General features: G+C 42.5%; 1 protein-coding gene across 1 annotated transcript in view; it reads left to right on the top strand.

The window, feature by feature from the left end:
• The window catches only part of PHLPP1 (PH domain and leucine rich repeat protein phosphatase 1), a 212,419-nt gene that overhangs the window by 173,181 nt on the left and 27,100 nt on the right, over positions 1-12,138 (top strand). Inside the window, exons 12-13 of the mRNA XM_049620260.1 lie at positions 7,768-7,968; positions 11,434-11,596. Of these exons, the coding sequence (XP_049476217.1) occupies positions 7,768-7,968; positions 11,434-11,596 (364 nt within the window). The remainder of the gene's footprint in view (positions 1-7,767; positions 7,969-11,433; positions 11,597-12,138) is intronic.

Below are 12,138 nucleotides of genomic sequence, written 5' to 3'. Positions count from 1 at the left end.
CATCTGACTTCGGTTCAGGTCATGATCTCGTGGTTCGTGAGTTCGAGCCTCTCATCGGGCTCTGTGCTAACAGCTTGGAGCCTGGAGTCTGCTTCAGATTCTGTTTCTCCCTCTCTCTCTCTGCCTTTCCCTCACTTGCACTCTCTTTCAAAAATAAACATTAAAAAAGTGTTTTTTTAATCTGTGTGTAACGTTTGACCCCCTAAAAACTTAACTGCTAAAAACCTGATGACCAGGAGCCCGACCGATAATGTAAATAATCAGTTAGCAAACATTTTGTATGTTATGTATGTATTATATACTGGATTCTTATGATAAAGTAAGCTGGAGAAAAGAGGTATTAAGAAAATCATAAGAAAGAAAATACATGTATAGTACTGTATTACATTTTTAAAAATCCATGTATAAGTGGATCCATGCAGTTCAAACCTGTGCTGTTCAAGGGTCAACTTTGCAACGCACAGTCTTTGGGCAACTGTAGACACATGGTTTTTGTTGTCATGAATACGGTGGGATTTGATCTCTTTCCCTGTGGAGAATTCTAAGTTATGTTACAACCTTATGTCCTCTTTCATAAGGCTAACTAGGCAAAACTTGGGTGCGGTTTTATAATGAGAATCTACTTGTTCTCCTGGGCGTCTATACTGAATCTACAGAAACAGATAGATGGATTCAGATTTAGGAGTCTTTGAGTGAGATAAAATCATTTCTGGATCTGGCCAAGTCTGATAAGTTCATGGCTAATAGAGTAGGTAAATAGTGCTGGAACTCTCCAACAGATAATAGTGAGTCTTTATTCATTTTTGAGGATTTGATTTTAAAAGGACAGTTCTGGATATTTTTAATTCCCTAGAAGCAATCAGTGAGCAGTCCTTCAGTCTCCTTGGTGCTGGGGCAGACCTGCAAACATGTCCCTGAGCGGGAGCTCCCAAGTGTAGTCAAGGAGACTATGTTTTTGTGTTCAGAAAAGGATTTGAGTGGGACATCTGTAATGTAGATTCTCCCATCAGTGATTCTGCTTACTGGTGACTTTGTGATCCTGGGCAACTCGCTCTGAATCTAGGTTTCTGCACGTTGCATATTCTGGACAGTTCCCAAACAGAATCTGTAGTTTGGAAGAGGAAGGATTGTGTCAACTGGAATATTTCTAGTAAAGCAACATGGAAAACTAGGAGCCACTGAAAGAGGACATTGCTGTCATGGAGAGTGTAGGCTGAGCTAACAGTGTAAGCTAAAGGCATTTAGGCAGAAATCCCCATAGACGGAATAGATGGGTCTATCCAGAGCCAGCTGCATTTTGGAAAATAGGAGCTGCTGTCAGGGGATTAACCAGCCTCTGCGCATCCTGGGAGGAGGGCAGGCCACGTGAAATGTATTTCTGGCACAGGAACGTCCTGGAGTAAAAGGCCGGGAGAATTACTAGGAGCAAGCATCCTCCTTTATTTTATGAGAGAAAAGCAAATGACCAAAAAAGGCTGAAATGAATTTTTTCAAGAAGACATATTTTAGTGCCTTTGTTTTCCAACCACCATAATAGCCACCTCTCCAGCATAGTGTGTTATTAGTCATGACTCTGAGTCAGAAAGAAAAGTTAAGAGTTTTGGTCCTCACAGGCAGATTGGCTTATGAAAGGGATAGTGTGAAGCTGCCGACTGCTGTTTTTGAACAGTGTTCTTGTGTTACTTGTTGGAAGACAGGAAACGCAACATTTTATAATGATTCTCACTGAACGATTTGCCACTTCTTAACGAGTTAATACTTCTTCCCCTTTCCAATGTCTAATGGAGGTTTTGTCATCTAAAATTTTTTTTAATTGACTGGGGCGTAATCTACATGCAGGAAAATGTGGAGATACTGTATATTTGGTTTGATGAGTTTGGGGGAAGGAATAAACCAGAACTGACCGTTGCAGGAGGTCAGCCCAGAAAACACGAACTTCAAAATATGAAAGTGGATTTTTGAGAAAAGAATCTCTGTGACTGGCTTCTTGCAGGTGACTTCAGTTGTGCTTGGTTCTAGTTTGCACGGTCCAGGCCCACATCCTGCGGTCCTGGTACCTGCAGGGTGCCGCGGGGCATTGAAAGTGCCTGACGTCGGTGTTGCCCTCAAGGGGCTAACAGTCAAATGCAGACTCTAAAACCACAGCACGGTAAACCGTAATGAAAGGCGGGTTTCAGAGGGTAAGAGGGAGGGAACTGATACGGGTAGTTTCAATGGAAGCTCCCGGAGTGGAAGAACAAACAGCCTGTGGCTGCCGTGCGATGCAGAGCTGTTTGGTAGCAATGAGACTTTGCTCCGATCCTTCTCTTCAGTTTGCTCCGTGATACAAATCTTACAAATATGAGATGCTCCTTGTTTCTTTCTTCGTTTTGTGATAATAAATTACTGTTGCCAGCTCCGTGTCTGGTTATATAACTGAGGAGAGGGCCTGGATACAGGTCATCGTAAGTTCTAAGTGGTTTCGCTAGCGCTCTGTGTAGAACCTGTGCCTGGAAGCTGTAAGAGAACTGTCAGAGAAGCCTGCGTCACTGGACACAGAGCCAAAGACTGAACTTTGACTCCCTTTCTTGTGAGTTTTTCTTTAGCTCTGAATCTCGTCTGCTAAAACCAATGTCATGGTTTTAATTACATGATATTGTCTGTTAAGTGTTACAGCTTTAGAGTGGTGTATATTCATCTTCTTCACCTGGTGGCGGGAGGGTATCTGGTAACCAAATGAGAGAAGGGAATGTGCTTTAAATTAGGTGACTTTTTTTTTAATGTTTATTTATTTTTGAGAGAGAGAGAGAGAGAGAGAGAGAGAGAGAGAGCAAGCTGGGGAGGGGCAGAGAGAGAGGGAGACACAGAATCGGAAACCAGCTCCCGGCACTGAGCGGTCAGCACAGAGCCTGATGTGGGACTGGAACTCACGAACTGTGAGATCATGACTTGAAGTTGGCTGCTTAGCCAACTGAGCCACCCAGGCGCCCCTAAATTAGGTGACTTTTAGTAATATCTCTCTCTTCCTCTGAAAACTTTAGAGCAATTTTATTAAAGTTCTTATAGCTTGAACCGGCAATGTTAGCTTATGAGTTTACTCTCTGCATGCCTCTTTGAGTTTTGTTTATTTTGACTTGCTTTTCACTGGCAGCTGTGTCAAAAACTGTAGACAGATATGAGATGCTATGGACCTTGTGTTGCTGAGAAGCTGTGATTTTGTGTCTTATGATGAGGGCGGGATTTTGTTCTGTGGGGTGAACTGGCAGTATTCTAATCCAGATCTCACTGGCCAAGATCTCCCAGCTTACCTCTTTTGCTTAGAGTTGGAGATCTCCTTGATGGAGGCCCCCAGGAGAGTTTCAGATCATCAGTTTTTCATCAACAACTGGGCAGGGTGGGGTAGACAGTCCCCCTGGGTCACTGGAACGAGTGGAGGGGGGACCACCACCCTTCTGTTCCTGAAATCTTGGTGATGGCCACCTCCCCATCCATCTCACACCTGAATACTCTTTTGATCACAGGAGAGCTGCTCCTGAATTCGGCTGGTCTAGTTAACAAAGTCGCAGCTGACCCTTTGAAGGACAGTTGTAGATTCCTGCTGTGGGTGGACATTAGGATCTGTTTTTATCCGTGGTTGGAGCAGTACAAGGTACTTTCAGGGGGGCAGTGGGGAGAGTGTATGTGCGGATGAAGTACATGGTAATTATTAAATACCCTGAGAGTATTAGTCACATTACAGACCATAAGTTTTAGTGACTCAGAACATGTGTAAATATCAACGGGACTAAACGGGAACAGAGAATTTGGAGAGCGTGATCAATTGACCATGACAACTGGTGCCTTTTGGCAAAGACAGATATTTCTGGCATTTTTGAGAGCTAAGGTGCCTACACTATTTTGTTTAAGTGAAGGGAGCTAACTGGTGAAGTACTGGTGTTTTGAGAATAAAATTAAAGTGTTTCTCAAAGTGTGTCTTCAGAATGCCCTGGGTAACTTATTGAACATGCAGATTCCTGGCCCTTACCTCAGTTCTGCTGTCTCAGTGTGGCTGATCATCAGAATCCTTAATTCCACAGATTTTTGAAGCCTTAACCTGACTGACTTAATCAGCGTATCTGGGCATTGAATTCGAGAATCGTGTACCTTCCGATAGGAGGGTGCAACATCACTACTCTGTGTTTTTGCCAAAAACGTACCACCGTGTTGTAATGATAAAATATCAAACAAATGTAAGTTGAGAGACCTTCTACAAAATAATTGTCTAGTACTTTCCAAAAATGTTAAAGTTGTTGAAGACAAATAAAACTGACTACAGGAGGCTAAGGAAGCACGATGACGAAATGCAAGGTGGGATCCCGGATTGGGTCCTGGACCAGGTGGAGGACGTCAGTGGGATAATTGACGAAGTTGGGCGAAGGTCTGTAGATGAACTCGTAGCATTGCATCACTGTTAATTATAACTGTACTTCTTTTTAAAACGAATTCTTTTCGTGTTCTTGTTCAACAATTCTTCCATCTGTATACCTTTTGTTCCTTTACCTCGTAGCCTCGTGGCCTTTAGTGCCCAAGCCAGGCAGATTTCCCTACCTTTTGAAACAATAGTTCTGTTAGACTGCATGCGCTTTTTCTCCACTCGGAATCAGCACTGTTAGGTGGTATTGCCAGACAATAATTGTGGTTTGTTTTTCGAATTGAAGAGTGGAGTGCGGCATTAATTTAGTGGGCTCCTCCCAGCACTTTAAGAAATTAAGTAGGATGGAAAATGTCACTGCAGGATAAAGTGAGACTAAGTAGTGATTGTTCCATGAAACTTTTAATTACACGTGTGTGTGCTGCATCTGTGTTGGGTGGTCACGTAAAATGTCCTTTGTACTCTCGGTTACTATCATGAAAGTTTGGAAGCCCTTTATGAGCTACCAACCTTATGAAGACAATGAAGTTGGTAAAAGTGTTATGTTGTGCAGACAGATGATAAGGAATTTAGAGGGTTACGCACTTCCTGGGACATTTGGGGGCCAGAAATCAAGTCTTTGTCTAAAAGTAGGAAAGTTGCTGGGCTCAGACTCAACCTTTTGGATTTTTAACAGAGTACAAGTCCCGGGCCTGATCTCCAAAAAATCACTGTTAAAATGCAGGCAGCCTGGTGCACCTACAAATAGGGGAATCGGTTTCACCACCAAATCCCGTGCTTGGCTTCAGTGGCAGACTCGGCTGTAAAATGTAAGGGTGTGCTGGAAATTACTGAAAAACAAACAAAAACAAAACAGGATACAGAGCCTAGATGAGCCAGAGCAGATGGACAGAACGTGTCAGGGAGGAACAGAGCGACTGCTCAAGAAGCAGGAAGTGGATTTGTCTCTCCCTGCTGTTGTGGGCAGCCTTCCAGATGCTTTAGGGCAGAAGCCGTACATGACTTTTTTCTCCACAACTTCTGTACTTTCTGCTAAGAATGGTTTTTGAATCTGAGTTGTCTTGAAGTGCTGTGTGCATTTGGTCGCCACACTGCCCGCAGGTGTCCTGCTCGACCTGCAGCATTTTTCACGAGGAGGGCCTATGAAAATGTCCTCAGGAAAATGTGTTATTAGTACTGTTTTTTAACATTTGAATTTTGGAGAGACGTGTCAGGGAATTGCGGACTCTGAAGATTAATGAGGTCTGGGTTTTATTTCTGGCTCTGCCATTAATTACTTTTTAACAATTGCCAAGTAATTTGACTTTTCTCAGCTTGAGTCTCTGTCTTCTGTGAAATATGAGAGCCATCTCTGGGGGCTGATGGGAGCATCAAATGAAATAGAAAATAGGAAAGAGCTGTGGCCTCAGCATAGCACCTTACAAATGAATGGAAAGCAGTCCTATGTTACTGCTTTTTCTCTCTTTAGCAGAAGAGGGTTGCCTGGTAAAGAGGATTATAGGGATGAAACCTTTCTCGGCACACGAGACCGTGTTTTCTACAGTTATCACAAAATCTATAAGGGAAGGAGCTTGAGGTTATCACATCATCTTGACTTGAGGCGAAACTCAGTGCTTTAGGAATTTTTGTAAAAGGATGGGTATTGAATTGAGTTTTCCCAAGACCATTTAATCAAAAACTTTTTAGCCCGATTGTCTGCTCTCTGGCCGTTAGCTAACACGGTGATTCAACCAGGCCCTTTCAGTTCAAATCAAATCCTTTGGAACCAGCCCATGTAGTTTTAAGTTAGTTTCATTTCCTGGAGGGGTAGGATGTAAGGGTTTTTTCCCCCCTTACTTCCCCATAAAAGAGTATTTGGCTCCTTCACTGCAGCAAATTTCAACAAGATGAGAGGACGAGTCTTTTTGGAAATCATGGTCTCCTCCTCATTCACATGGTGGGAGGGGTTTCAAAGTCCCTCTGGCAGCTTTCTAGGTGAGCATTCACTAGGCTGTCTTTTTTCCTTTCCCAACAGTGTTCCCTCTTTTTTCTGGCCTGAAGACAGGTGAACATTCATGAATTCTCTCTTCCCTTGTGTCCATAACTGATATATCCCTAGAGAGTTATATTTTAATGAGATTGTCATATAATTTACCCCCCCCCCCAACCCCAGTCCATGATATTTTAGGGCAATGCATTGCAATACTGAAGAAATTCTTAACAGGGTATTTAAGTCAGGTGATATAAATGGGACCTAACGAACCAGACTCGTAAAAATACTTTAAAGAACTATGGTGCTGAAATTGGTTTCCTTCCTAGTTCAAAACTAGTTTCAGAAACTGCATGAATGGCCTTTATTTTCTTCCGTGTGGCACACACGACTATAATTTCCCATGACTATTTATGGTCTGTACAGCCCTTTCGAACTTCCCTTTTTTTTTTTTTTTTAAATGTCAACTGAATACGTGTTTCTTTAATGGAAAATGTTCTATTTTGGGGATACTGCTTTTCCTTAGACAAGTAGTGGACTTGGACAGTGTGTATAAGTATGTGTGGGGGGTTGCAAGATTGGGGAGTATTAGTGGATTGACAGCTTGGCATGACAGTCCTGGGGATGACTCCTCAATACAAAGCCTTCTTTTTATCCAGGATTAAAAACTGCTATACCTCATATTGCATATTCTTTTTTTTAAGGAAGATTTTCTTCTTTTTTCTTAACATATGGCAGAATGGTCCTGAATTGGATGCCGAAAGTTTCAAACCTAGGTGGTTTTGAAACAAGAGAAAGGTGGTTCATTAACAGGCTTTTCCAGGTGGGGAGGCAAGGCAGCTTTGACCTTGGTAACCACAGGGGAGAGTCTGACGGGCTGAACACTCGCCGTGTTGCGGGGGCTACAGCTTGACAGTGGATGGAGCACACGCCGCAGTCGCGAACACGCGTCTGCAAAACGCGGTTTGGGCATCACACTCACCGTGTGATTTAGTTGTATTGTGACCTCATGTCTGATTGTCCTGTTACCCTAAGGGCCCTTTTATTTAAAAATAGGCAATTGTTTTTCTCTTCCTGAAGACAGAACATTAACTTTCCCGTGCCACCTTCCCTTCCACTCCCTACCAGCTGTAGAATGAATGCCCTCCTCTCACCTTGGTGCTTCCGTAAATGTTGATTTTTACCTTTTCGTGTCTAGCACGTATCGATAGTTACTGTGTTCATCACAGAGCGTGGGGTCACGTATCCATATGCAGGCGAGGAAAGCCAGGGTTTATTTTTAAATGCCTGTTTCTAAACCCAGTTTAGAACACGCCAGGTATCAGTCAGAAAAATTCCAGATGTGTTGTGGATTCTGGACCAGAGCTCTGGCTTATCAGTGGGATTTTGTTGCATTTTGTCATTGTAGCCTGAGATTCCTGAATGCGTCTGCCAACAAACTGGAAACCCTTCCGCCAGCCACTCTGTCGGAAGAGACGAGCAGCATCCTGCAGGAGTTGTATTTGACAAATAACAGCCTCACAGATAAATGTGTGCCCTTGTTAACAGGACACCCCCACCTAAAGATCCTTCACATGGCCTATAACCGACTTCAGAGTTTTCCAGCAAGGTAACGGAAGGTCACAAAGTGTTCTCCGGTGCATTTCTGAAAGTGGGTTCACAGGTGGAAAGGCAAAAGCTAAAATGTTTATTTCCCAGATAAAGTGAAGCTTGTCCCTCCTGAGTTCACAGTTGTCTTTCATATCAGCTGTGATTAACATTTCCCTAAAGAGAAATGTGTTCGCTTTTCTCCTGTGAATGTATCCACGGACCCAAGCACTATGGCATTCTTATGATTTTGAAATAAGGTATTGTTATTTCGTGGGCATGTTTTTCCTTTTGGTTCTTTGTAACCAAATTATCATTCTGTTTAATTAACCTAATACGGTAGGTGGGAATTAGAACGTAAACCAGGAACCTGACGGTTCTTAAGTAGCTACCAGTCTTTTATTTGTGCTGTGGTATAAAAAGCCCCGGTGGCCTATGCGACCAGAGACACCATGTCATATTACAAATAACTTCTGGCTCTCAGAATATTCCATTTTTAATTCTGTTGTAGTCTGAACTTGTAATTTGGGGGGGCAGTGGCACGGTGTCTAACTTGGGGTGAACCTACACACCCAGCCTGCCACGAAGGAAATACTCCACGTGCAGGTCACTGGCGTTTGTCCATCTCACAAGTTAGGACCTGGAACACACACACGCCCAGCACAGAGGCGGCCGCCAGCCCCTTCTGGTATTCTGCTGCCAGCTCCAGCTGAGCACCGGGCAGAGCGAGAAATAGTGGCACGGCGTCCCTCTGCCGCCCTCAAGGCTACGAGCCTATCGAAACCTCACTAAGTGAGGAAGGCCAAATACGCATGGACTTAAAGTATTGCTCTGGGTTTTTGTTGTTGTCGTTGTACATATTTATTTCTGTATTGCTTCCTCTCGTTTGATATTAATGATTAAACCTTCTTTTTTCTTCTATGTACTTTACTTCTGTGTACTTTTTTTTTTTTTTTTTTTTTTTACTTCCATGTACTTTTACTGTGTTCATAGTATTTTACTGTGGAATGAGGAGATGATATTTTTGGAAGAAAACATGGCAATCACCTAACAATAATATCTCTGAAAGGACTCCTCATCCTATTTGAGAGGCAAATAAGCCCTGCAGGAGAAACTACCACTAACTCAGATTTCGATAGTAGCCTCCAGTGACCATGCCACTTGTAATCACCCTACCTACGGAGAATTTTTTCTGTACCTCATAAAAATGCATTTTGCTACAATCTCTGTCTCCCTATGGACTGTGATGTAGCACAGGTGCCCCCTAAAGACCCCAAGTTCCTCAAGAGTCAGGACTGTGATTTGTCACCTTCAGTGCCGTGTATATATGAGGTCTGGTCTGGGGCAGACACTCCACAGATGGTTTCCCAAATTAGAGAACATGCTCCAGCGGTCTCGTCCATTGGTCACCTTCCTTGTATGTGGAGGAATGGAAACTTGTTTAAGTTCTTTCTTGGGCCCGATTTCTATACTTTTGGTCATTTTCCATGCCCCATTACTCATGGATTTCTCCATATTTCTTTCCAAATATGATAACAGCATATTCAAGTAATAGTCTCACAAATTCAGGCAGTCGGAGCTCAATCCCTTCACAGTCTGTGTACACAGTGTTTGTAGCATATCCTGATTCCTGCTCAGGATATTTAAAGACCTGATGTCATAAAATGAAAACTTAGCTCTTACTGTATCTTCAGAATATATTAATTTTCAAGATAAATAAGATAAATTTTATATTTGAGAGATGACAGAAGGAAAAGTAAATAAAAGGATTTCTTGCTAAATTTTTTTTGAAGGCTTCTTATGACAAATGAAACCATAACAAACAGAAGAGATACCAACAATTGTAAACTACATGATTCAAAGTTTGAGTTATACTTACTGGAAATCCTGCAGTTTTTGGAGCCCAGCATCACCAGTAGTAGAGAAAGGGTCAGAGGAGTGGTAGATGCTATTACAGGATTGTAGAGGTGCATGGTTTTTTCCCTCCACATTTGCAGAAAAGGCAAGAAACCCTAACACATTTTCTTTATTTGTTTACTATAATTATTGGTTAATATTACTAAGATCAACTATAGATTAAGACTGAAAAATAAAAGACATTCTTTTAACCGTTTTTTGTTTGGTTTTTTTTAATGTTCATTTATTTCGAGAGAGATGGAGGGAAGGGCAAAGAGATAGGAGAGAGAGAATCCCAATGGGCTCTGCTGTGTCAGCACAGAGCCCAGTATGGGGCTTGAGCTCACAAACTGCAAGATCATGACCTGAGCTGAAATCAGGACTTGGACGCCACCACAATAAAAGACATTCTTAAACAAACGTGTTCAATGTATTAGGACGTGTTATTAAAGTAAGGTTAGCAAGAGTCCTCCTTGGCAGATATTTAACAGGAGGTGAAAGGAATTTCTTTTGGGCACGGTTTGCATTTGGGCCCTGCCAGGTCCAGAGATGGTCCATCACAAATGATGTCACAGGAATCTGGGGAGTGGGGTTTTGGGGAAAGCATGTCTTCATATGAGCAAACGCCCTGGGCTACGCTGCCTCCCCTGACCTTTCAGAGCCAATACAAAGACAAGTCTTTCTCTCAAACTGATTTTTTTTTTTTTTTTTTTTAACATTTATTGTTGAGAGACAGGGAGAGACAGACTGTGAGCAGGGAAGGTGCAGAGAGAGAGGGAGACACAGAATCTGAAGCAAGTTCCAGGCTCTGGGCTGTCAGCACAGAGCCCGATGTGGGGCTTGAACTCATGAACTGTGAGACCATGACCTGAGCTGAAGTCAGATGCTTAACCCACTGAGCCACCCATGTGCCCCTCAAACTGAGCTTTTTTAAAGCACTTCCAGTGGATTAATGCTAACTTATTATCCCACTTGAGTAGGATTTTTATTGGCGTTGAGACTAAGCTACATAGCAAAGCGATTGTTGCCAGGATAACTTAATTCACACACAGTTTTAAGAGGAAAGAGACATCCATTTTTCTTTTTTTGCTAATTTGAACAGTTGAAGTTAATAGTTTTTGTTTTATACTAGGAAAGGAGGTGTTAAACTACTTTGATACTCAAAACCAGTAGTGAAAATGGTCTTAAAATTTTTTTTTTATTTTTTTAGGGAGAAAGAACAAGCAGGGGAGGGGCAGAGAGACAGGGAGAGAGAATCCCAAGCAGGCTCCGTGCTGTCAGTGCAGAGCCTGACACGGGGCCTGATCTCACAACCATGAGATTGTGACTTGAGCCAAAATCAAGATGGAGACATTTAACTGACCGAGCCACCCAGGCGCCCGGGTCTTGTTTGTTAAAATGATGATTACAAGTGAATCTTTTATTTTTTAATTCCAGTGTAGTTAACACACAGTTATATTATACAGTGAATCTTTAAAGAATCTTTAGGTTCATAGTAAATTCCCTTTTTATTCTTGTTATGTATTATTATTTTTTAATTGCCTTAGGATTATTTTACGACCTGCTCCCCCTTGGATTTTCCTTTCTTTAGTAAAATGGCAAAACTGGAGGAACTTGAAGAAATTGATGTCAGTGGGAATAAACTGAAAGCCATCCCGACCACTGTCATGAATTGCAGGCGTATGCACACCGTGATTGCACATTCTAATTGCATTGAAGTCTTTCCTGAAGTGATGCAGCTCCCAGAAATCAAGGTACGTGGTCTGACTCCGTAGCCTCCAAGAGCAGGTCACAGGAGAGAATTGCTTTGTCTAATTCATCAGTTCACGATGTCTGCACCTTTGTTGGATTCAAGACTCTCGGTTGACGTTGCCCCATCTTTTCTAACCACTGGGCTACGCTGCCTTGTCAGCAGAGGGAAAAACCAACAGCGATAAATAAAAAACACAGGATCAGGAGTTGGGAAAGTGATACTCTGGGCTCTGTCCATAACTAGCTGTGTGAATTGAGGCTAACCATATAGTCACCTAACTCTTTCCCATCTAACGATACTTGTCCTCCTCATTTCCAGGGTGGTTATGAGGCTCAAAGCGTATGTCACTCAGATGCCTGACAGCAGTTTGAAAAAGTTAACAAACTGCATGCTCCTCCCCCAGACTCACGCGATTAAATCGTATCCACCAGCACAGCACCCAGTTAGTACTAATTCCCTTGATAGATCCCGCATCGTTCCCATCCCCAAACATTCATTTCAATTTAATGAAACTAGCAGAAGAGCTGTTATTCCCATCTGATG

Source organism: Panthera uncia, assembly GCF_023721935.1.
Source record: "Panthera uncia isolate 11264 chromosome D3 unlocalized genomic scaffold, Puncia_PCG_1.0 HiC_scaffold_8, whole genome shotgun sequence".
In the NCBI taxonomy this organism is placed as follows: Eukaryota; Metazoa; Chordata; class Mammalia; order Carnivora; family Felidae; genus Panthera; species Panthera uncia.
The sequence above is the reverse complement of the archived record's forward strand: the minus strand, read 5'-3'. Positions and strand labels throughout refer to the sequence as shown.